The following is a 26,182-nucleotide window of genomic DNA, read 5'->3' as shown; positions in this document are numbered from 1 at the left end:
TGTTATATAAAATCTGAATTATTAGTGCAATTTTGACTCACTCAATCTCCACCCACATGCATGTCCTTCTGTTTGTCTGATCTGGATTATCACAAGCAAATCTTCAGTTCTTTTCTTTAAACCCTAGTCTGTGCATAATTGACTTTAGATTAAAAGCTTATTATGCCTCTTGTCTATTAACATGAATGGTTTGTAGAATAGCGTGGGAGCTACACCGCCTAGCCTATACTCTCTGTTCCAATTGCTTAAGGTTTGGTCTTTTATGAATTTTTATTTTTATTTTTTCCAAATTTTGGTGGTTCTCATTTTCTGCTGCGTACCAGGGTAAAGTATCCATGTTTTTCAAGTTTCATTTTCCTTGTTATGAGTGTTCTGTCCCATTCCTTTCTTTTCTTTTTGATGTTGCTGTTACTAGTTTGTAAGGTAAACTCCTTTAACTCGAAGAGAAGTTTTCGAATGTTTTAGGTACAGGCCGGCCTAGTTCTTTATGTAACTATCATGATGGTTTTTCCTTAAATTTTCTTACTGTTTATAGATGCTTATTGGTCTTTCTTTCCTTCACTGCTACCTAGTTCATTTGTTCTTGCAAGAAGTTCAGTTCCACAAACACTTGATGATCTTTATATTGACCAAGATCTACATGTCTATGGTAGACAAGGTATTTAGACCTTAATTTCCTTCTCTTTTTGTTACAAACATGCCTCTGCTTATGTAAAGTGTGGAAGATGATTTACCCAACAGTGAAGAAGATGATATCTTTGGAAGAGATGAAGACGATGTCTAAAACAATGGAGACAATTCGGAAACAGAGGATTTGGAAGAAGATTTGTGATTCATAAATTCATTTTCAGTAATTTTTGGTTTAGGATTAAGCTAGTCTTGGCAAACAATTTTTCTTTTTATTAGCTATTATTATTTTTGTTAGAATTTTTGTAAACTCTATTTAATTTATGATTTAATAAGTCTTCGATTATTATATTTAAATTAATTTTTTTAAATATTTAAATTATTTTAAAAATAAATAAATAAATAATTATTAAATGAGAAAAACAATACAACCTCATTTAAAGTCATTTGCAACAACAATTATTCTTTTGCATACGTTGCGAATCATTATATGCAACATTATATGCGACCTAACGTATTATTTTTATCAACAAATATTTAATCTTGCATTTTATATTTTCGACAACTATGTCGATTTGACATATAAAGATATTGGCAACAATTCAAAGTTATCGTAAAAAGGCTAAATTTCTCGCTTAATTAAATATGCGACGACTTTGGATTGTCGCAACCAGTTGTCGCCTTATGTGTTTTACTGATTGTCAAAAGCGACAAAATTACACGGTTTTTATTTTTGCAATATGCGACGCCATTAGTTCCTCAACGAAATTATAGGAGACAAACAAGAAGCCTCGCATATCGTTTTCTACAACAAATACATATGTGTCACATATTAATCTATGCAACAAAAATGAAACCTCGCAGTTATTTTTTGCAACAAAAAAAAGTCTAGCATATAAATTTTTTATCAAACATATAAACCTCGGATATAGAATATGCAACATAAACGAGGTCTCATATATTAGAAATTGTAACAAATATAAAGTCTCGCTTATAGCATTCTGTAACGCACTCACTTGTCTAGCAAGATGTCATATGCGAGGAACGAATTGCGTCACTTATTGAAAATGCAACAAACATCCAATCCCCGCATATGAAATATGCGACGTAAACAAAGCCTCGTATATTAAAAATAGTAACAAGTATAATGTGTCGCATATAGTTTTTGGTAACATACTTGTGAGACGTCTCACAATTTGTGATATGCGAGGAACCAATTACGTCGCATATTGAAAAAACGACAACCGTGTAATTTCGTCGCTTTTGACAATCAGTAAAACACATAAAGCGACAACTACTTGCGACAACCCAAAGTCGTCGCATTTTCAATTCAGCGAGAAATTTTGACTTTTTACGACAGCTTTGGGTTGTCGCCGATGACATTTTCTCTTGTAGTGTCTATCAAGGAGACTTCTCCTCTATCTACAAGATTTAATATTTGGGTATTTTGTGGGAGTTGTAATTCAAGGCTAGTCATGTTAGCTTTTTAGCTATTTGTGACTATACTTGTTTTCTCCTACACTTCTCTACTCTTTACTATTTGAATTTTGTAGGTTTGATGTCTATAATTATGGGTTGTGAGTAATTTTCTTGCACTAAACACAAAAGGTGTCCAACACATTTTGGAGTTCGTTTACTATGAAAATAAAATATGTTAATACAGAGGACAGGAAGAAAAACAAAACTGAAACAGATTTGAGATTGGTTGCGATATCAAGATGATGAAACTAGCTAGGAAGGAAGTATCCACCCCCAATAATCACACACAACCCACTTTGTCCAATTTACTACCAATTAACTTAGTTGAAGACGCTCAGGTTGGCTCGGTACTCTTGAACACAACCTATTATCCTTTCTTACTTTGTATGCTAGGCAGGAATTGCTCTACGCCTAGACTGCTCCCAAGCAATGCAACCTAAAGGTACGTTTATTAGATTAAACATGTCGATATCATTAAGTTTGAACTTGATGACTCATTCCAACCATTCAAATCGAGCCATTTGTCCATATTAAGTTGGAATATGAAGTACAAACTCGTTCTCGGGTTTCTCGGTGTGATTCGGGTCTCGAAACATAAATTTCCGTTCAACCTCAAATTCACGTGCAGTCTGACCTTCTTGTACTAAATCGCCATAACTTCTTATAGAAAAATGTTATTGACAAGCCATAAAAAAATCTGAAAACTAGACATTCAAGGCTTTCCATCACTATAAAGATCAACATCTGGTTTATCGTGAGCTGGTCTCAGTGCTCTGTTGAAATTGACTGATCTGCACAGGCAGATTTGCTGATATGGCCTTTCAATCCCTCTTTTGCTTCTTTTCTCCTTCTTTTGCCCGAAATACCTATAAAACAAATAAAAAAAGTAAATAAATAGAAAATACACTAAACTAACAAAGAAAGTATAGAGACTAACGTTATCAACATCGCATAATTATGCTCCTATCAAAGTCTTGGAGAATATTTTTGAAAGAATTACATACCATCAGGACCAATTGCTTTGGTCTTGTTGTCAGGGCCTTTCATTTCTTATCTGAAATCTAAAGTGTCTTTAACATAATGAGTGGAGAGTTACATCAACTAGCCTATTACCTTATTCATTATTTGTTTCAGTCAACAAGTTTTCACCGACCGCATTACTCTCCAAATTTCTGGCTTTCATATCCGGCCAGTTCTTGAAACCTGATCTATGCAGGGGTATTAGGATACATCCGAAACATGGTATGTAATTCGGCAATCTCAGTATCGTCTAGCATCTCTGAATATAGCAATTTAACCTTTGGTCTCTTGCTTCTGCTTTATGTCGATAACTATTGTCAATTTATCAATAATACAGCATTAATTTACATAAATCTTCTTTGTGTCAGTTTGCAGAATTAAGTAGACAAAGTCTTGACTTTGTTCAATATCCCCCATATATATGCTTACTAAATTGAACAATCTGATCCATTTTCACTTATTTATTTATTATTTGGTCTGAATTACCTAGTATTCGATCATCAAGCTCGATCGTTTGCTCGATCTGTACATTAATTTTCCTTAATTTTCTAAGATGTTGTCCCTGTATATCTCCTAGAGTTGCACAAATATTATGTAAGGTACATCTAGTTTAGTTTTAAGTAGTAGCCGCACCGGTTTCTACATTAAATCTAGTTTAGTCCTTAATTTTATGGAAATAATTTTATTTCAATCTCCAAATGATCGAACTTCTCTCACAACTTGTATCTGAACGTAATCATCATTTGCAGAACGAGTTAGGTATCAATTAAGTTTCAAGTCTTCTTCAAAGCACCTTCTGTGTGGTTAATTGTTGTGCAACTTGATTGCACTTGACTTTAACTGTGGATCGGTTCAGCCAGACAGCCAGTACGTTTTGCAAATCTCAATTTGCATTTCTGAGTAAATATACTCAAATCTTGCTTCTTGTTTTAGGACATGAGAATTGGAGAGATACTTATATCTTGCTTCTTGCATTTTTCAATTTGCATTTCGCTGAGTAAATATACTCAAATCTTGGTTCTTGTTTTAGGATATGAGAATTGAGAGATTGATGAGAGAATTCTGTGTTCCACTATTGATAATAGGAGCTCTATATATAGTGATTACAAAGTACATATTCTAATGATACAAGGAAAACTATTCCGAATAGGACTAGGAATTCTAGAACATTCTCTCCTATTACAATCATAGAACTAATGCTAGTTTGACAAGGCACACTAAATGTTAACATTCTTCAACACTCCCCCTTATGCCACTCAAACTTGGTGGTGACGCTTCGATCGTTGCCTCGTTTAAAACCTTGCTTGAGTGAAAAATCCTATGGGACAAAAACTACCTCGAGGAGGAGAAAAGGAGTACAACACGTCCTTCACTCTTCGAGATCGAACATGTAGACATCATACCTCCCCCTAATGTCGATATCTCCCCCTGATTTCTATAATCATGGGAGTTCGAATAACTTTCTCAATCCAATGCTCTTCACATGTTTCTTGAAAGTGGATTTAGGTAACAACTTAGTGAATAAGTCTGTTACATTATCCTGTGATCGGATTTGGTTCACCTCAATCTTTGGAAGTGATTGTTATTGCTTATTATAAAATAATTTAGGCGATATATGCTTGTTGTTGTCGCCCTTGATGAAACCCAACTTCATTTGTTTAATACAAGCTACATTATCCTCATAAATGCATGTAGGTTCATTTTTGGTAAACTTCAAACCACAAGTTCCTAGAATATGTCTAATTATAGACCTTAGCCATATGCATTCGCACACGACTTCATGTAGAGCAATAATCTCTGCATAATTTGAGAAAGTCGCAACAAGATTCTATTTTGTAGACCTCCAAGATATCGCAGTGTTTCACATGGTAAAGACATAACCTATTTGGGAGCGACCTTTATGAGGATCAGAGAGATATCCTGCATCAGGAAAACCCATCAAAACATCATTGTCATTTCGATGGAGGGGAGGAGTGGGGACGCCGACGCTGGCTACTTGTCCGGTTATGGTATTATGGATGGCGACTTCTTGCCTTCTGGGATCCGATCCCATACTTCTGTCATTCCTTTTCTCTCTGTAGGGATAAAACAAACCCATATCAATCGTACCTTTTAAGTAACAAAATATTGTCTTTACACCAATCCAATGGCAGCGTGTTGGCGCAGAGCGATGTCTAGCTAACAAGTTCACTGCGAATGAGATGTCCGGTCTTGTGCATTGAGCTAAGTACAATAATGCGCCTATTTCACTTAGATAAGGTACTTTGGCCTCTAATAGCTCTTCGTCCTCATCCTTTGGACGAAATGGATCTTTACCAGGCTCAAGACTACGACCAATCATGGGAGTACTCACAGGCTTTGTTTTATCTTCATTAATCCGCCTTAGAAATTTTTTAGTATATATACAGACTGATGGATCAAAATCCCATCACTACTGTGCTTGAGTTCTAAACCAAGATAAAATAGTGTTTTCCCAATATCTTTCATCTCAAATTCGAATTTCAAGTACTTAGCAGTTTCGTTTAACTCATGTAGAGTTCCAATTAGGTTCATGTCATTGACATAAACTGCTACAATTGCAAATCCGAAACTTGTTCTTTTAATGAACATGCATGGGCATATTTCATTGTTAATATATCCCTTCCCAATCAAGTAGTCACTTAGACGGTTATACAATATCCGTCCGGATTGTTTCAATCCATATAGTGAGCGTTTTAATCTTACAGAAAACGCGCTCCGTGGTTTAGAGCCACTTGATTTGGGTAATTGAAGTCCATCTGAAACCTTCATATATATCTCCGAATCTAGATCCCCATGGAGATATTCTGTAACCACATCCATAAGCTTCATGTCAAGTTTTTTGGAAACTACCAAACTGACAAGGTAGCGGAACATAATGACGTCCATTACGGGAGAATATGTCTCCTCGTAGTCGATTCCAAGGCATTGTGAGAAACCTTGTGCCACAAGGCGGGCTTTATATCTAACAACCTCATTTTTCTCATTACGCTTTCTAACAAAGACCCATTTATGGCCAATAGGTTTTACATTTGGGGGTGTCTGCGTTATAGGCCCAAATACCTGTCTCTTTGTTAGTGAATCTAATTCAGCCTGGATCGCATCTTTCCATTTAGGCCAATCCGCTCTTCGTTGACATTCTTCAACTAAGCGAGGTTCAATATCATCATACTCTATAATACCTTTTGCAACAGAATATGCAAAGGCATCATCAATAGTAATAGAGTTTCTATTTATCGTCTCATGTACACTAGTGTAATTCATGAAGATCTCTCTATTCTTTGGAATTGGTTCTGACATTGGAGCGTCCCTCAATGATGTCTCTTGGACATAACCATAATCCGGAATATTCTCATGAGACATATTATTTATATTGATGATTAATGGATAGTTTTGTGCTAAACTCACTTTCTTTCTTGGGCAAGAATCCATCGAACCTTTGTAGGGAGGTCGGCCTTAGCCACAACGCCATCTCCAGTAGGGATGGCAGCGCCGTGCCTTACTACCCTAGTCCTCCACTTTTGGGGATATCTATCCTTACAGGCACGTTTGCAGCAGGTATGTGTAATCTCATCACTTTAGCGATATCAGAAAATGCATCAGGCATCGATTTTGCTATGTTATGATGATAGAGAATTCTCCGCACTTCAATTTCGGACTGTGTGGTTCGGAGATCAAGATGAAACAAAGTGGGGACAGGCCTCGACAATTCCTGTCGTTTCTATTGAACATTTATGTTCTTATCTCCCCCTAACGATGGGAAGACTATCTCATCAAAGTGACAATCTGCAAATCTAGCGGTAAAGAGATTGCATGTCAAGGGTTCTAAGTAGCAGATGATAGTTGGAGAGCCATATCCAACATAAATACCTAATCGTCTTTGGGGACCCATTTTAGAGCGCTATGGCGGCGCAATTGGCACATAAACTGCACACCCAAATATTTGTAAGTGTGAGACATCAGGCTCATAACCAGTCACCATCTGGGACACAGAAAAGGGTTGAGTGGCAGTGGGCCTAAGAAGAATAAGTACAACTGCCTGCAATATTGCATAGCCCCAAGCAGAAATAGGAAGATTGGTGCACATAACCAATGCTCTAGCAACCATTTGTAGTCGTTTAATAGCTACTTCTGCTATACCATTTTGGGTGTGAACATGAGGAACTAGATGTTCAACTTCAATCCCAATGAACATGCAATACTCATCAAAAGTTTTTGATGTAAACTCTCCAGCATTGTCAATTCTTATAGACTTAATAGAGTGATCAGGGTGGTGAGCCCTTAACCTAATAATTTGTGCTAGGAGTTTAGTAAATGCAGCGTTCTTGGTGGACAATAGCATGACATGTGACCAGCGTGTCGATGCATCAACCAACACCATAAAATATCTAAATGGTCCGCAAGATGGTTGAATAGGTCCACAAATATCACCTTGGATTCTTTGCAAGAATTGTATGTTTTCTTTAGTGTCCTTTGCATAGGATGGTCTCAATCCTAACTTTTCTAAAGAGCAAGATTTGCAGAACGAATGATGGGCTTTAGAAAGAACCAATGAGGATTTTGGTTGAGCCATGAAGTCACAATTGACTTTAGAAGTAGAAAAAGGACTCAAAGAAGGGTCCATGGCTGCAGGGGCTAGACGGCGTCGGCCTTAAGTGGTCAGTCTTGCACACTCTTATCGCCGTGAGGCCCAGGTGCATCTCCTCGAACCAATTTTTGGTTCTTACTTCTCTTTGTTCTAAAAAATGGATGTCCGTGTGAAGTCTTTAATATATGGATCATCATATCACGACTTGGGTGTCTCAAAAGGTCATGTCAAAGTCTGTATGTGTCGGAATCTCATAAGTCATCTCTCATGACATGGTTGGATTCAATAATTCAAATAGCAGTTGCATACAACCCACTAGAACGACACATAAGTTTCTCTCGTTTATGTCTGTAGTCATTAAAGGTGATGAAAAAGAACTCTTGTCCATTCTCACAATGTGTTTCCACATGAAAACCATTGACTCTTATATCTTTGAAACTCAATAGCGTTCTTCCTACCCTAGGAGCATAAAGAGCTTCGGTGATATTAATAATTGTGCCATTTGGCAACATAAATTGGGCTAGTCCTCTACCATGGATCAACTGTGATGATCCAACCATTGTAGTAACAGAAGAACGAGTAGGCGTCATCCATAAGAAAAGTCGCCTATTTCAAAGTATAGTATGTGTGGTTGCACTATCCATGAGGCATTCTAGCTCTCCGGGAAACATACTGAAAAATAATAAAGTTCAAAATTAAAATATGTCCAAGACATTCAATTAAAATAAATGGATACTTTATTAATAATAGCCAATGATTACATCAAAGTTTCTTGACCAAAATAGAATTCAAAAGAAAAATCAAACGTAAACAAGTTGTAGTCACTCAATCCGTTCAGTAACTCCAATTTGGTTATGACCAGGTAAGGTAAGGTGAGATTTTGGTAGAGCTATGCTCACTTTTAAAACTGTTCTCTTAGTTCAAACTAGGCCTGGGCACGGGCCGGGACCGCATGCCAATTTGTTAGGCCCGGGACCAAGCCCCTTTTTTTCGGGCCGAGCTCAAATAATGTTCAGTTATAGGGACCATGAAGGACCGGACCAAATAGGCCCAGGCCGGTCCTACCGGGTTTTCGAGCCCAAAAGTCAAATTTTGTTTACCTTCATTTTCAGATTTTATCCATAGTTTCATCATGTTTCTGATTTTCTGGGTTTAGAAGAAGAATATAAAATCATACAAGTTACAAACTAAGCTACAAAATAAAGAGAATAACATCCAAACTTCATAGCTTCTTCATCACCACCCTTAGACTGGTTGGAAGCCACCACCATCTCGTCCCCACAAACTGGTGAAATTGCAGCTGCTTTGGGTTCCATTATTAAAGACCCAAAGTGATAAAGAGAGGCTTCAGATTATACAACAGTAGAACAAAGAAGAAATAACATGCAGAACCCTTGAGCAATAAATAAAATCATATTAAAGAACTGAAAGCCAATACTTAATCATTTATTGACATATGTTGATTTGGAACAGCTAGTCACTCTAAAAGCCAAATAAGAACAACTTCCTACATTCTATATTTCAAACAACTAGTTGCTTTAATGAATTAGTTTCTTTAGGTAACATACATCAATTGCTAACTCTAAAGTATATACAACTTGTAATGGATCTTTCACGTCAACACAAACTCACAACCTTATCACTTATTAGCAGAAGAAAATATTTTACTCATGGAAACCAATGACAATTCACTAAACGATAACAAAGATGAATAAGATTAAAAACAAAACCATATTGCATACATTAACAATTGAATCAGATAAGAGGTCAGGAGTTCGAGCCCTATCAAGGGTGAGAATGGGGTGGGGTTTTTTTTTTTTTTTTTTAAAAAAAATTGAATCAGATAAGCTTTAATTAACAAAAGAAAGATCAATAACAATCAATACCAACCAATCTGATCAAAAATCAAAAAACAAATCTATGAAATCAAGTAAGCCACCGTCTAATGTCAGATAAAATTCAGACACAAATAACTCAATGAAAACCACAATCTGACATAATCGAAGAACATCCAAATCCAACCACGAAAAGAAACCCAACTCTTACCTTGCTTTTGCTAAAAATAAAACTCCTTTCTCTTTTGCTGAAAACTCCTTCCCAAAGTGAATCCAAATATTGGCATCCACCTTTTCCCAGCCAAACCAACACCGACTGACTACCAAATCCAAATCTCACCAAGCTTTCACGATCAACCCAATCTTCTCGTTATAAACTGGAACTACTCAAAACACAAACCACTGGATACAAAACAAATTCGAGAAAAAAATTAACCAATTCAAGGAAAAGAGATTGAGGGCTTCGAGTGGGTTCGAGCTGCGAAGGGAAACTGGAAAAGTGATGCAAAGGAAATTGAAGAACTGAAGAACGCTGCAAATAAATTTCCCAGAGAGTTGCGTCTGGGAAAGGGTCGGGTACTAGAAACTTGGAGAGTGCTGCGAGTTCGAGCTTCAAAGGGAAACTAGAATTGGAATCCTTTCTGAAGTTTCGATCGCTCCAAGGAAACCAAAACCCGAAGCTGGGTCGAGGTGTTGTGTTAAGCGTTGATGGCTGAGGGTTTCAGGTTGATTGAAAGTCTGAAAGTCTTATTGTCTTAAGACAAAGACTGGTAGAACCCTTTCCAAAGGGTATATGGAATCGGGCCCATCTTCGGGCTTTTGGGATTATGGAAACAAGGGCCCCAGATTGGACAATTTAAACTCAAATGGTCCGGGTTTTATTTTTTTTGTCTATTTTTTCTCTCAAAGCTTGGCCCAGACCTCACAGTCCGGATCAATCAGGTTCAGGTTTTTGGGCTTTCGGGCTAAAATGCCCAAGCCTAGTTCAAACATTTCCTAGACATCACAATTAATCTTGGATGAGCTTAGTGAGAAAGAATTAATACAAAATGTCATTTATTGATTAAGGCATAATTGTCATTACATAATTCTTGGGAAAAATAAAGGACTACACTAATCAAAATCTGCGGCGTCCTTGTGCACTTCTTTATCAGATTTGAAGTCCGCTATTATGAGATTGACGTCATTGTCATCACCATCATCTCCTTCTTCAGCAAGATATACTTCTTGCTCTCTCAGGTCTCTATATGCCTTGTATCGTGCAGCTAACTGATTGCTTGCTTTGCATTGTTTGAACCAATGCTCACTTGATGCACATGGATGACACACATCATTGTGGTTGCCTCCCTTTAATTGAGGTGCACCTTGTGCACGAGGGTGATGTTGGCGTCCGTGTTGGACAGTGGCTCCATGCCTATGGCCGGCAATGGCGCCATGCCCTCCTTTCCTCTTTGTGGCTTGTTTGCCACGTGATCTCGCTCTATTTTGGAGGTTTCCTTCCTGTTTAGGGTGGTCATATGGATCTACACGTCCGTTTTGTTCCTTATTCTTAGGCTTCTACTCCTTGCGCCCTTTAGGTGCATTATAATTCACCTCGGGAACGCTCTTAGTTCCAACGTGTCTTGAATTATAATTCTTCATGAGGATGTTGTCATGTTTCTCAGCCGCAGACATAACATTGATTAGCTAATGAAACCTCGTGATCCGTCCAGCATTATACTCACCTCTATATTGCTTTGAGACCAAAATTGCTAAGACGGGGAAGGTGGAGAGAGTTTTCTCAATTAGCTCTTGCTAGGTGACAAGTTGTCCACAAAATCTTAACATGGATTGTAGGCAAAGAGTTTCTGAATTGTATTCAGCAACATATTTGAAGTTGGCAAAACCCAGGTTGCTCCATTGGACCTTCAAGTCGGGGAGGAGGGAATCTTGGACATTGTCAAAACGCTCTTCTAGCTCTACCCATAATTCTCTTGCCTCTCTTATCAACATGTACTCCAAACATAGTGATTTATCCATGTGTCGTCGTATCAAGATGAGAGCTTGAGCATGTCTCATAGTTGTGCGCTCAAATACGAGTTCCGGATTTGGTTCCCGGATTATAGGTAGAATTCCCTTATAAATGAGATGGTTCTCAACATCGATTACCCAGCTATGGTACTCGGATTCTGTTAAGTCCAATATGGGGAAGTCGAGATTTAGCTTGTTCGGCATCCTAAAAAGGAGAAGGAGAAAAATAGATTAGTTTCGAAGTTAAAAACTTTGACGAAAACAAATAATAAGATTTCGAGCTATGCTACCAAGAAATCGATTTCCAAGAATATTTGGATTAGACTCAAACAATGATGTTTATATGGTCATAAATCGATTCTTGCGGACACTCTTAGTCTGAAGCCTTACTAACGCTCTTAGTTCGTTTAGCGTGAATCCCCACGATTCAGCTTTCCAAAGAATCGAACCCACATTGTAAGAAAGGTGGGATGTAGAAGGGATGTTGCAAGTCCCCGAGAAAAATAAGAAAAAGTAAATTGCAGAAAGCAGGAACTTTAATCTTAGAGCTAATTTCATTTTACCTCCCTAACATTTACATGTTAAATCAGTTGTGGCCCTGCACTTTTAATTTCATCACATGTATCCCTATGCTTTCCAATTTAATCAATCATGTCCAATAATTCATTTTTTTGTCAAGTATTTTGTAAATTGAAAATGTGGCTCTAATGGGCTCCCTTGTATGATGACGATTCAATAATGTGGCATGCAAAATTATATCGTATGTGACTACAATTTCAAAATACATCACACAATATTTGGCAAAAAAGCTAAGGGTTAGACAAGATTGATTGAAATTGGTACATACAGGGGCACGCGTGATGAAATTAAAAGTGCAGGGGCACAAATGATTTAAGGTGTAAAGATCAGGGAGGTAAAATGAAATTTGCCCTTAATCTTAAATACTTACTTGGTTAAATTCGGAGCTTGGCAGGCACCTTGTTTCTTGGAAGCTTGAACTTTGGAGACAATGTAGGTCGAGTTGATGGGGACCCTTAGATGGCTCGGTGATGCTTTGCCAGTGGAGGAGATGCGCTGCTCGGATGAGACCGAGTTCGGCGAGGCGGTGGTGAACTTCGACGGTGGTTGAACCTCGGTGGTGTTGTGGCTAGCGTGGGCTAGGTGCACGGGATTTTCGCTTGTGGTTTTTGGTTTTTGATTTCAGGGTTAGGGGGTTCGTGCTGATAACATGTTTTAGGATATGAGAATTGAGAGATTGATGAGAGAATTGTGTGTTCCACTATTGATAATAGAAGCTCTATATATAGGGATTACAAAGTACATATTATAATGATACAAGGAAAACTATTCCGAATAGGACTAGAAATTCTAGAGCCTTCTCTCCTATTACAATCATAGAACTAATCCTAGTTTGACAAGGCACACTAAATGTCAACATTCTTCAACACTTCTGCTTTTACCTCAAGACCAAGCATTTTACTTCGATACCTGCTTCTAGTGGATCGATGCATGAAGTTGGAGTGACATCTCTTTACTTTGCTTGATTTTGTTTCCCTCAAATATAGTCAGCTTATTAAGCTTTTTCATTGAATTGTACTATTCCATGTGTTTGATGTGTGTAGTCTACAAAATTTCCACATGCATACCAATATAAAATTTCAAAACTGCACCAGTATATTTTTATATTTTTACAGCTCTCTCTACTATAATATATATATATATATATATATTGATTTATTTTGTTTCATTCAAGAAAACAAATTTAGGCAGCAAGTAACTGGAGCAAAATGGGACATTTCCAAAGAACTGATGATCTATACGAGACAAAGTGGTATGTTAGTCCCCAGAGGGTGCTTTAATTTACCAAGTAATTTCATTTCTGCAGTTCGAATAGTAACCTTTTTCTAACAAAATAAACTGTACATGTCACTTCATTTACAGAACGTGCTTATTAAGAAGGTTACAATTGAAAGCTCAATATGGTGTCAGCTGCACAAGATCTCTTGCTTGGAAAAATTGTAGCCATTCTTGAGAACGAAGCATCCTCCATAGTCGGTGTTCGCGATAAAGTTGATGACATTAAACAAGAGCTTGTAAGCATGAAAGCCTTCCTAAAGGATGCAGAGGGAAAGAAAGCACAAACGGAGGGAGGGGAGGCATGGATAACAAGCGTGAGAGACTCTGTCTATGACGTTGAAGATACCATTGATGAATTCACATATCGCATCTATGAGCTGAAATACGAAGTTCCAGTTGCAAGGTGTCTTCACGTAACATTTTATATTCCAAAGAATCTTTGGTATAGGCGTCAAATCGCCAAAAAATTAGACAAAATCAAAGGAACCATCAAAGCCATTTCGGAGAGGAATCAGACATATGGTGTTAGTGTTGTTACTGCTCTAGAAGGAACGAGTACTTCACATGATTATATTCAAAAATTGATGAGCAACCAAGCAGAGGCTTCTCTCTTTACTAATGAAGATGAGCTTGTCGGGATTGAAGCCCCAAAAAAGGTATTAATAAAACATATAGTGAATGGACAGCTGAGCCAAGCCATTGTCTCCGCGGTCGGGATGGGAGGATCTGGGAAAACCACTCTTGTTGCAAAGATCTTCAACAATGACATTGTAAAGAGACATTTCAATTGCTATGCATGGGTTACAGTTTCACAAACTTACGTGATTGAAGACTTATTTAGAAGCTTGATCAAGCAATTCCATGAAGCAAGGAAGGAGGAGGTTCCAAGAGAGATTAATATGATGAGCTTTAGAGAATTGGTAGAGATTCTTGTGAACTACTTGAACTCAAAAAGGTATCTAGTTGTGCTGGATGATGTATGGGACATAAATCTCTGGACACAAATAAGGGTATCACTTCAGGATAGACAACTTGGAAGTCGAGTTGTACTCACCACTCGAAACAATGATATAGCAAGCTATGCTTTTGGAGTTGCAAGTCATGTTCACCATATTCAACCCTTGGGAAAGAAGGACACTTGGGAGCTTTTTTGCAAGAAGACATTCTCTACTCATCCTAATAAATCTTGTCCACTTGAACTTGAGCCATTAGCTAGGGAATTTGTGGGGAAGTGTAATGGCCTTCCTCTGGCAATTGTAGCATTAGGTGGTCTCATGTCATCCAAAACGTCATGTTCGGAATGGAGCGATGTTTGCAACAGCTTAAATTGGCATCTCACAAACCATCCTTTACTGGGCTATATGAAGAGCATTTTATTGCTCAGTTTCAATGACTTGTCATACCGATTAAAGCATTGTTTCCTTTATTGTTCTCTTTTTCCAGAAGATTATCAAATGAAAAGAAAACGACTTATTAGATTGTGGATAGCCGAAGGATTCGTTGAATATGTGAAAGGTGTCACACCGGAAGTGGTTGCAGATGGATATCTTTTGGAACTTTGTTTTCGTAGCATGCTACAAGTTGTGGTGAGGAATGAAGCAGGAAGGCCAAAAAAATGCAAGATGCATGATGTCATGCGTGAGCTTGCTCTTTCAACATCCGAGATTGAAAAGTTTTGTGCTGTGTATGATAGGAAAGATGAAGCAATTGAAGCCCGCCGTTTGTCAATTCAACTTGAAGGAGAAATTAAATCCAGCACAGGTATATCACAGCTTTCAATCTATTCTTGTCTTTGTGAAAGAGACTACGTTGCCTTCTAATTGCAAATTTTTGAGGGTGCTAGACTTGGAGAATGTGTCAATAACTAAACTGCCAGATGATGTTGGGTACTTGTTCAACTTAAGATATTTAAATTTGAGGAGAACTCATGTCAAGGAGCTTCCAAAATGGATAGGAAAGCTACGCAACCTTCTAACGTTGAACATCCGCGAAAGTATGATAGAGGAACTTCCAAAAGAAATTGCCAAGTTGTTAAATCTGCGCCATCTAATTATGTACCGTTACACTGATGATTTTCTTGGGTTTAGATTTGTCAAAGGGATAAGAGTACCGGTGGATGTTAGTCAATTAAATAAATTGCAAGTTTTGTCATGTGTTGAGGCAGAAGGAGACACTATTAGGCAGGTCGGTTGTATGACCCAACTTATAAGGATTGGAATTACTAATGTTAAAGAAAGTGACGAGATGCACCTGTGTGACAGCATTCAAAAGTTGCTGCTCCTTCACTACTTGTTTCTAATGTCAAGTGATGAAGAGGAGATTCTTCGAACAAATGCACTATGTTCACCTCCTCCCCTACTTCGAGTGGTTATTTTGGTTGGCCGACTGGAGAATGTACCACTTTGGTTTCATTCACTTTGGAGCCTCGCACATCTGTATCTGCATTGGTCTAAACTTGAAGAAAATTTAGTACCTCACATTGAAGCACTGCCGAATCTGGGATATCTTACCCTTGTTAATGCATATGTTGGGAAACAGCTGTATTTTCGCAGAGGCTTTGTAAAGCTAAAAAAGCTGGAATTATATAATCATCCCTTGTTGACAAAAATAACTATAGAAAATGGGGTGATGCCAAATCTCCATGACTTGCATGTTGAGAGCTGCATGTCATTAAAGACATTGCCACTGGGTCTTGAATACCTTGCTAATCTTCAAAAGTTGACATTAGAGACGGTTCCAAAAAAAATTATATTGCCCATTAGAAAAGGAGCTGTGGATCGTCGAAAAGTTCAACACATCCCTGAAATCCTCTATTTTTATGAAGAGTCATCTATGAGGTTCTATGAAATATTGTCCTAGCATTTCTTTCTCCCGGTAGGTAATTGGTTTCTTAGTCTTACATTTATATCTCTTTTTCATATTATACAAGAAATTGCTCATTGAATATGTCCGATTCAGTTTTCCAAGAGTCACCATAATATGGATTGAGGGGATTCGCACAAGTGCACAAGTAGTGAGATAGGGGAAAAAAGATTACTAGTTGATTTTCTCTCACTATGTCAATCATTTTGCAGAATCTATCAAGTTCCAGGAGTATTGAAGAAGATTTGGCCCATTCTGTCCCTTGTCCCATGAAGAATCCATTTTCTGTGTGCAGCTTCAAAAACTGACACCTGTTTTTTTCTTCTTCTTTTAATTGGATATACAAAAGACTTTGACTGCTCTATTGCACTTGATTTTATTTGTGTATTTGCATGTATAGTGTTGGATTGAACATGTCATTTTAGCAGTAAATGGGATGTGGTACTCTTTTCCCTTATATCTGGCAACGTTTTGATGAGACCACTATATAAACCCCTTAATTTGTATTGTTTGCCCCAGATTAATATATATATATATATATATATATATATAGATATAATTATTTGTCATTGTGTTGTATTACAGGTGTTGAGTTTCCCTTCTATAGCATATGCATATATCCTATAAAATATTATATATTGTTGGAAAAAGTAATAAAATGGAAGTAACAACTCCAACCACAGAAAAATAAATATGCAAGGAAATAAAAAAGTAAAGAAAAGAGAACACCGGATATAACGTGGTTCGACAAAATGCCTACGTGCACGGGGCAGCAACAACAGGAACTTCCACTATGAAACAATGAGTGGGTACAAGAGATATACAAATTCAAGTACACTACTTGAAGAAACTCTCTCACACTTGTTTTGCTACCTAACAACTACTACACTCTCAACTTCGAGTGGACATGCACTCTTCATTTTTTACTTGGATGAAGATGTTTTTTTCTTAGATGAGATGATTAGAATGAGCTAATTACCTCTCTTTATATTGGCTAAGGAGGAAACCTCTAGATGACTTCATTAATGCTCCATTCACGCACCACTTTAATTAATGCTCCTTCAAGAATCTTCCACATTCATCTTGATTCATGTACTTCTACATTATCTAGAACCAATAGATGTTCTAGAAAGCCATTATAAATTCTCTATTGGAAATTAAAATATCATTCATGAATATACTTCGTATTTTATCTGCATATTCTAATTTTTGACCTTTTTCCTATTGATGTTGAGGAAAAGATCTATGCAAATAAAGTTTGCATTCCCATATCACCGTGTACAATAGATCAATCTGGCACTGGTTATATATAGTCACTCTCATGCTAAGACATTCTTAGTGGAGGTAGCCTCTCTTCAGGGATGAAGTGAACCGCTATACATCTTGTGTCACTCTCTATCTCTCTCTCGTGCTTCTTACTTAGTCATCAAATTATGACAGAAACATTTGGTCGACTATGCAAATCACGTACATGAAGTCATGTTGCTTGCCCAAACTCCCTTGGTCACTTTTCCATGACACCACGGCACCTCGGTATGATCTCAAGGCCTCCTTTGCGAGATCTTAGGCCCTCCCATACGTGATGCATGGCCTCCTTGACATGTTCTCAGTGCCTCCTCTACAGGATTTATGGCCTCGATACTTTACATAATCTCATGGCCTCCCGTTCGAGATCTCAGATCCTCAAGTACTTGATGCATGACCTTCTTGACATGATCTCAGTGCCTCCTCTAAAGGATTGATGCCTCTACGGGATTCATGATCTTCTTTGCATGATCTCACTCACCGCCTCCCGTTTGAGATATCAAGACGTCCCGTACGTGATGCATGACCTACTTTGCATGATCTCACTCATGGCCTCTCGTTCAATATCTCAAGTCATCCTTTGCATAATCTTGGTTCCTCCTCTACGAGATTCATGGCCTGCTTTACATGATTTAATTCACAACCTACCATTCGAGATATCAAGACCTCATTTGCACACTACAAGAGAAAATGTCATCGGCGACAACCCAAAGTTGTCGTAAAAAGTCTAAATTTCTTGTTGAATTGAAAATGTGACGACTTTGGGTTGTCGCAACCAGTTGTCGCCTTATGTGTTTTACTGATTGTCACATAAACGTTAACCGATAACTGATAGAAGTCATCGCTTAATTGATTTTTAGCGAGAAATTTCAAGGTGTCACATAAATATTAAGCAACAACCCGTTGATGTCGTCGCCTAATTGGCTTTTTGCGAGAAAATTAAAGTTGTCACATAAACATTAACCGACAACTCATAAAAGTCATCGCCTAATTAGTTTTCAGCGAGGAATTTCAAGTTGTTACATAATCATCAAGTGACAACTTGTAGAAGTCGTTGCCTAATTGGTCTTTTGTGAGAAAATTAAAGTTGTTACATAAACATTAACTGACAACTAGTAGAAGTCGTCGCCTAATTAGTTTTCAGTGACGAAATTCAAATTGTCATATTAACATTAAGCGACAACCTATTCAAGTTGTCACCAAACTGATTTTCAGTGAGGAAGTTAAGGGTGTCACATAAACATTAATCGACAACTCACATAAGTGGTCACTAAATCAATATTCAGCAACAAAAATCTACTTGTCACATAAACATTAAATGACAACCCTTAGAAGTCGTCGCCAAATTAATCTTTTGCGAGGAAGTTAAAGTTGTCACAAGAACATTAACCGACAATTGGTCGAAATTGTCGCCTAATTGACATTTTGTGAGGAATTGAGTGTCACATAATGTCATATGGGCGACAACTATCAATTTCTCGCAAATGCCTACTTTATGCGACAAATTGGTTGTCACTGATGGAATCATGTGCGACAACTGAAATTTCCTCGTATTTGCCAAGATTTTGCGACGAATTTTGAGTTGTCACAATGAAATTCCTCGCTTTTGCTATTTTCTCTTGTAGTGGCATGTCCGCCTTGAATTTGATTCTCTCCAATTGGTGTAGGCTGTTCTCATCTACTCCTAATCTTCATCTAAGGACCGTTTATGAAAAGGTTGCCATCACTCTAACCACCTGGGAACACTATTAGGCGGGTCGGTTGCATGGCCCAACTTGTAAGGATTGGAATTACTAATGTTAAAGAAAGTGACGAGATGCACTTGTGTGACAGCATTCAAAAGTTGCTGCTCCTTCACTACTTGTTTCCAATGGCAAGTGATGAAGAGGAGATTCTTCGAACAGATGCAATATGCTCACCTCCTCCCCTACTTCAAGTGGTTATGATGTAGGACGAGATTTCAGCCAATTTCAACAAAGAATCTCGAAAAGAAAGAAGCGTCTTTACATTAAGAAGAATGATTTGAATATTGAAAATTGGTATTCAAATAGGCTTCTTAATGATGAAATTAATCATAAATTACTCTTTTGGACATATCGGGATTTTCGAGCAAAATCTTAGTTGGGATTCCAAATACTTATTTGCGTAATATTCTTTAGTAGCTAGGATTTTATTTTCGATTTTTTATTTAATCAAGTTTAATTAGGTTTCCTAGTTTTAGTCTACAATAAATTATTCTTTATGTTTTTAGTTGTATTAGGTCTATGCTATGTGCCCTATATAAGGGACCTCTTAGATTGTAATTTTCATTCAAGTTATCAATAAAAAAACCAAATATTAGAGAATTTCTCTATGTTTCTTAAGGCTATGCCCATAATTGCTAGTGGATTCTAGCTCATCTCATATGGCTTTCGACGCTTGACGGAGCCTCTTGCTATCTTGTTCACGCTTCCCGCATCATTTGGTATCAGAGCGGGTATCACCCGCTCCTTAGCAGACGCAATCCAAGGGAGAAGTCCACTACCGCCAACCTCAACGACGCTAGTCGTAGAGTATCCATCAAAGAAAGTTTCGTTGAAGATGAACATACCGAAGGATTTGCCCTAGGACGGCCTCATCAATCCAAAAAAAAAAAAAGGATGGAACGGTGGATATTCACAACTCCAGATTACAACGACTTCCGAACAACATGTATCATCAAAGACAAGGTATGCTCGGTAATACTTGACTGTGGTCTACAAGAGAACTTTGTAGCAAACAAAGTTGTGGATTATTTTCAATTACCGACAGTGAAGCTGAGTGATCCATACTGGATTCCATTTGGGGAGGATAAATATGCACAAGTAACAGAGGTTTGTAAAGTTCCTGTCTCTATGGGAAAATTTTATAAAGAAGAGATTACTTGTCATATGATTGACATGGACGACACTAATGTGCTTTTTGGAAGAGGATGGCATGAAAGTGTCAATGGTTGTTATTGCAAGGACAACACATATTTATTTAGGTAGGATGCGCACAAAATTAAAATCAAGCCTAGAAGGAAGAACATCAAGAATGATCATCCTGAGATGTGTGAAAAGAAACATGAAGAAGCCACTTTGAAGATTGAAGAGAAACTTATTAAAGACAAGGAAGCTGATTCATTCATCACATCAATATCCATGTCATGCATGCTTAATAGCATTCAAGACCAACCCAAAGAGAAGTCAATTGCCATTCCTTTTCAAGTGGAGGAGCTTAAGTTTCAAGATGCTTATTCTAAACTTGTCTACTGTATTGGATTCATGGTGATATCTTTTAATATCGAGAATATTGAAGTTGATGGCTTATCATGTTTTATTCCTACTAATGATCGAGCTGCATTCAAGAGAAACTCGAGGTCGAGTTCTTTTCAAGTGGAGGAGACTGATGTAGAACGAGATTTCAGCCAATTTCAACAAAGAATCTCGAAAATAAAGAAGTGTCTCTACATTAAGAAGAATGATTTGAATATTGGAAATTAGTATTCAAATAGACTTCTTAATGATGAAATTAATCATAAATTACTTTTTGGATATATCGGGATTTTCGAGCAAAATCTTGTTTGGGATTCCAAATACTTATTTGAGTAATATTCTTTAGTATCTAGGATTTTATTTTTGATTTTTTATTTAATCAAGTTTAATTAGGTTTTCTAGTTTTATTCTACAATAAATTGTTCTTTACGTTTTATAGTTGTATTAGGTCTATGCTATGTGCCCTATATAAGGGACCTCTTATATTGTAATTTTCATTTAAGTTATCAATAAACACTACTAAAAAAAATTGCTTTTGCGACGCCTATTTTGCGACGGCAAATTGGGCTTTTGCGACGGAAAAAACTTTTCGCGACGGAAAATTGAGCCTTTTGCGACGGAAATGTTGGCGTTGCAATAGGTGGCGTCACAAAATCCATTTGCGACGGTAAAATGCCGTCGCAAAAAGTATTTGCGACGGAAAACTGTTGCCGTCGCAATGGCTAAACTATTTGCGACGGATACTTTGCCGTCGCAAAAGAATATTTCATTTATTAAAAAAAAAATGGTTTTGCGACGGAAAACTGTTGCCGTCGCAAAAGAATATTTCATTTATAAAAAAAAAAATGGTGTGAATTGCACACCAAAGCTAGTACCATCTGCAGCAAATATCATAAATTGAAAAATATTATGAAACCCATCATCTATAACCAACCAACAATCACAATTCTCAGACCAACCAAAGGTTGTTAAAAAACAAAGATCAGCCAAAGCTTTCTCAACTTTCTTTCAACTTCTAGCTCATCTTGCTTCATCAAGTCATCCATTCCTTGCCTATCCAATTGCTTTTCATACACCGACTCTTTAATTATAGCCTGAGAATGATCCATTTGTACTTGCTCAGCTCTTTAAATAGATACTCATAAGAGTCCTGCACACAAAAGCCACAACCAAAAATTTAACAATTTGGGTTAAAATCAAGGGGTTTCCATCTTGCACAAAGAATTATGCGAGCATATAGAAATATAGAGCATATTCGAAGTAGTCTAGAACTATAGAAAAAGACTAAACCTTTAGCAAAGAGCTTGCATCACAAAAAGTAACAGAAATATAGAGCATATTAAAATATAAGTTTTGCAGAAAACACTATCAATCAAAACCAATATCCTACTATCATGTAGAGGAAAAAACTTATAAAGCTGAAACCCTTATAATTAATTCCTTGTCTTATATTTTAAGGAAGCATGAAATAATTTAAGAAGATAAAATCTATTGTAAAATGTGGTGTTAATGTTGAAAATCGTAAAAGTGGAAGGAAACAAACACAATAAGTTGATAACAGCAAAGGAAATAAAGAGGACGCAGAAACATGGAAGTTAGTAAACTGCCATAAATAGGTGAAATTAAAAACAAGAGAAAGCCGCACAAATGAATCCTCTCTCAAAATGGAAGTTAGTAAACTGCCATGTAAGCTAGAAGCTACCTCAGCACAAATGAATCCTCTCTCAAAATCAGTATGGATGGTCCCTGCAGCTTGAGGAGCCTTTGAAAGCCGCCTAATTTGCCAGCATTTCACCTGCCAAAGGTAATAGTATTTTAGACTCACATGAAGGTCATGGAAAGGAGCTCATGTAAACAGAGCAAGCCTAGATATGTGAATTCAAACACAATTATTAAATAAAACTCTTAACATACTTGAAGACTTAATACTCTAAACTTATTAAAGAGAGAAGGCAAAAGAAAAAAAAAGGACGAATGAAAAAGAGATTCATAGTATAAGGGTCCTACATACTAGCAGTCAAGCCTTAGGGATTTTGGTGAATATAATTCTGTACACGTTTCATCACATTTTCTTTCTACAAGTATAGCAATGATTGTCTGTTCGAATTCCATGCAAGAGTTAAACTTACCAAGTAAACAACAGGCTTAACTGTTAGCAATTGAAAGGTATTCAGGATCTCGACATCAGCAGCTTTCCAGTCCCCTAGACGGATATCTTTTCCATCCTCAAGCCATGCCTTGAGCTGTAGATCCAAGATCATTGTTCAACATTATAAAGGAAAAGGAAAAGTAAGATGACATTTAAAACAACTTGTAAGAATTTGGATTTCTGTAAGAATTTGGCTTTCAATATCATGTTTTTGCAGTTTAGAGACACGTAAGTTTTGGATGCTGCTATGGAGGAGAAGTTATAGATCAGTTTTGTTCTGTTGAGGACTTTTTTCATTTATAAAGGAAAAGAATGAGAAAATGTAATGCTTTTGTATTTCAATGAATGTTACATTATGTTTTGATCACTTCTGAGATTGTTTAATAAAAATATGCATACTTTTATGGTGTAGTGATTGATTAGGCGGTCAACACAATTGAGAAAGCAATATCTTTTTCCCTTTAATCATTAATGTAATAAACAGTCCATAACAAAAAAACCAGAGGCAAGCACATGTTCAAGCATACATAAAGCAACAAATTATGGCATGTTCATGTGAATACAGATAACAACAACTCGTGGCATGTTTTATACCTTAATAGTATAATACAAATCCCCCAAAGAAAGAGCAAAGTACAGTTTTAGTGATTAGTGCTTACCAGTATCAATGAAACCGACAATGACATTTACTTAATTCTTGATGTTAAAGCCGGAAACCTCCAAGGTCTGTTCACCCAAAAGACCCATGAAATCCCAAGAATGAGTGGTGTGCAAACTCCTTTTCGAGTTGGGAAAAACCGAAACAACTCCAGGCATCTCTGTCAAAGTTCAATGGTTATTCACAAATCCATGGACCTGTTTAAATTATAATTCCCTGAAATGAATTGAGGAACTTACTTGAAATTTGGAAAGCTTGCTGATCAGTCAACCTGGCAGCAAAAACTTGTAAGCCATTGAAACCAATAGTGTAAAACTCTGTATAACAAAACTACTAATCAACTGAAAATTACATACTTCCTCCTTGTAGGATCCTATACAACTTGGATTCATACAGCAATTGAGGATTTGTCTTCACATTTTCCTAAAAAGATTTGCTCAGTTCATAAACATACAATACATCTGGGGTTGGAAGAAAATATTGTGCAAATTTAAGCATCTCAAGAATATGTGATGCAGCAACCATATCTTACCTTTACTGTGCCGATTAAAAACTGACTCCCATTAGTACCAGGGCCTGCATTAGCCATGCTCAATACACCAGGCCCAACATGCTTCACTGCAAACAACACATACAAGCAAAAACGACTTTCAGTTGAGATCAGATAATCACATATCTGATATAAACTTCAAATTTAAAACAAAACCAAGATACAAGGACATACAAGCAAAGCTCTCATCATCAAATTTGGAACCATAGATACTGATCCCTCCAGTTCCCTGCAGCCAATAAAACCATTCAATTTAGATTCTTTGAGCAAGAAAACCCGCTATTGATCAGAAGAAGAAGAAATCAAAACGAAAAGGAGACTCACATCTCCTTCAGTGAAATCCCCTCCTTGGATCATAAAATCCTTAATGATGCGGTGGAACGAGCATCTTTTATAACCATATCCTTTCTCTCCTGCAAATAATTGATAACACTAACACAATCAATTTCAACCTACAGCAAATGACCACAACAAGAGCAGCAATAGAAAAGCAGACAAGGATGGGTTTTCTTGCCTGTGCACAGAGCTCGGAAATTCTCTACTGTTTTAGGAACAACCTCACCAAAAAGACCAATCACAACTCGACCAACAGCTTCACCGCCAATGTCTATATCAAAAAAAAACTTTGTTGTGACTTTGGATTGCAGCTGCTCCTCTACCTCCTAAAACCAAACCACCACAGAAAAATGAACCATTAATCAATCCTGGTTTCTCAAACTAGGATTTGTCTCAACTGAGGATTTTTTTTTTTTTTTTGGGGTTAAAAGCAATTTGGGGTTAAATTTACAGAGAAGGAGAAAAGGCAAAGGGGCTTATTGATAACGTATAGTATCTTCCTCCTCACCCTCCTCATCTGAATCGACCACCGCTTCGAGATCAAGAAAATCCACCGAAGGGCCTCTTCTTGCTCCGCTTACGACTCCCGCCGCCGCCGCCACGATAGGGGCCGTATTCATCATCGTCGTCGTCCTCTTCTTCCTCCTCCTCGTCCTCCTCGGTCATGTCGTCAATGAAGCTCGATCTGCTCCGCTTCTCACCAAATCTCTTGCTTCAAAGGAGGCCAGGGATCGCTAGGTTAAGTTTTGAGATCGGTGAATAAAGCGTGAGAGAGAGAGAGGAGGAAGTGGCATGTGAAAGAAAATCAGTTTTGGTCTAGATCTGATCTAAAGGATTGAATAGTCTTGTTTTCTGATTTTTTTTTTTAATTATACAAGCGACGGCGTGACCATACCGTCGCAATAGATGTATAATTATGCGACGGTAAGGTTATTTCCGTTGCAAAAATTCTGAGAGATGCGACGGTAAAATAGTCGTAGCACATGCCGTCGCAAAAGTTGACTTTTCGCGACGGAAAACGTTTCCGTCGCAAATTTCCGAAGCAATTGCAATTGTTTTTAGTAGTGAAATAAAAAACCAAATATTAGAGAAATTTTCTATGTTTCTTATGGCTGTGCCCGTAATTGCTAGTGGATTCTAACTCATCTCATATGACTTTCAACGCTTGACGGAGCCTCTTGCTATTGTGTTCACGCTTCCCGTATCATGTTATTTTGGCTGGCTGACTAGAGAATGTACCACTTGTAGGAACTTGTGGGACTCTAGTCCCACATGGAAGAAAGTTTGAAATATCATGACCTTTTTAAGGACACACCCATGTATAGAATTAAATAGGCAACAAGTCAAAGTGTGGGCTTCGGTGGGCTTTCCTATTGGGCTTCCATAGGAATATGGAGATATATATATATATATATATATATATATATATGTATATATGTATTAAGTCAAAGATGGGCCTTGGGCCTTGGGGCTCTTGGGCTCGGTTTGACTAAATATGATATTCTTTTTTGCTTTACTGTTTTGAATTTCGGATATAATCGAACAGTTGCAACGGATTGAATTGAACAACGTCAAACAACTGCTGACGCAACAGACGTAACTCCTCGTCTTGG

General features: G+C 37.4%; 1 protein-coding gene and 1 pseudogene across 3 annotated transcripts; one reads left to right on the top strand and one right to left on the bottom strand.

The window, feature by feature from the left end:
- Window positions 1-3,213: 3,213 nt before the first annotated feature.
- On the top strand, window positions 3,214-16,790 carry LOC112186020 (annotated as a pseudogene).
- A 4,874-nt stretch (window positions 16,791-21,664) lies between these two features.
- Window positions 21,665-25,387, bottom strand: LOC112189753 (peptidyl-prolyl cis-trans isomerase CYP20-3, chloroplastic). Of its 3 annotated transcripts, XM_024329102.2 has the most exons (10): window positions 25,078-25,234; window positions 24,748-24,895; window positions 24,558-24,646; window positions 24,408-24,462; window positions 24,216-24,301; window positions 24,040-24,106; window positions 23,923-23,954; window positions 23,685-23,843; window positions 22,579-22,671; window positions 21,665-22,026 (listed from the first exon to the last, which is right to left on the bottom strand). In XM_024329102.2, exons 1-7 carry the CDS (start codon window positions 25,084-25,086, stop codon window positions 23,950-23,952), a joined length of 459 nt encoding a protein of 152 aa, XP_024184870.1. In that variant the 5' UTR covers window positions 25,087-25,234; the 3' UTR covers window positions 21,665-22,026; window positions 22,579-22,671; window positions 23,685-23,843; window positions 23,923-23,949. The 3 variants fall into 3 exon arrangements, with proteins under 3 accessions (XP_024184870.1, XP_040371255.1, XP_040371256.1); XM_040515321.1 differs by lacking the exon at window positions 24,040-24,106 and having other exon boundaries at window positions 23,923-24,000; window positions 25,078-25,387; XM_040515322.1 differs by lacking the exon at window positions 24,040-24,106 and having other exon boundaries at window positions 25,078-25,373.
- Window positions 25,388-26,182: the final 795 nt, after the last annotated feature.

This window comes from Rosa chinensis, chromosome 2 (genome assembly GCF_002994745.2).
Source record: "Rosa chinensis cultivar Old Blush chromosome 2, RchiOBHm-V2, whole genome shotgun sequence".
Lineage (NCBI taxonomy): Eukaryota > Viridiplantae > Streptophyta > Magnoliopsida > Rosales > Rosaceae > Rosa > Rosa chinensis.
This window is presented reverse-complemented; position numbering and strand designations above follow the sequence as displayed.

Excerpts from the sequence above, each read along its gene's own strand:
- LOC112189753 (XM_024329102.2), bottom strand. Across the intron at positions 24,647-24,747 it reads TTTCCGAGCTCTGTGCACAG|GAGAGAAAGGATATGGTTAT; the intron begins GCAAGAAAACCC and ends AATTATTTGCAG. Across the intron at positions 24,463-24,557 it reads GGGATTTCACTGAAGGAGAT|GGAACTGGAGGGATCAGTAT; the intron begins GTGAGTCTCCTT and ends TATTGGCTGCAG.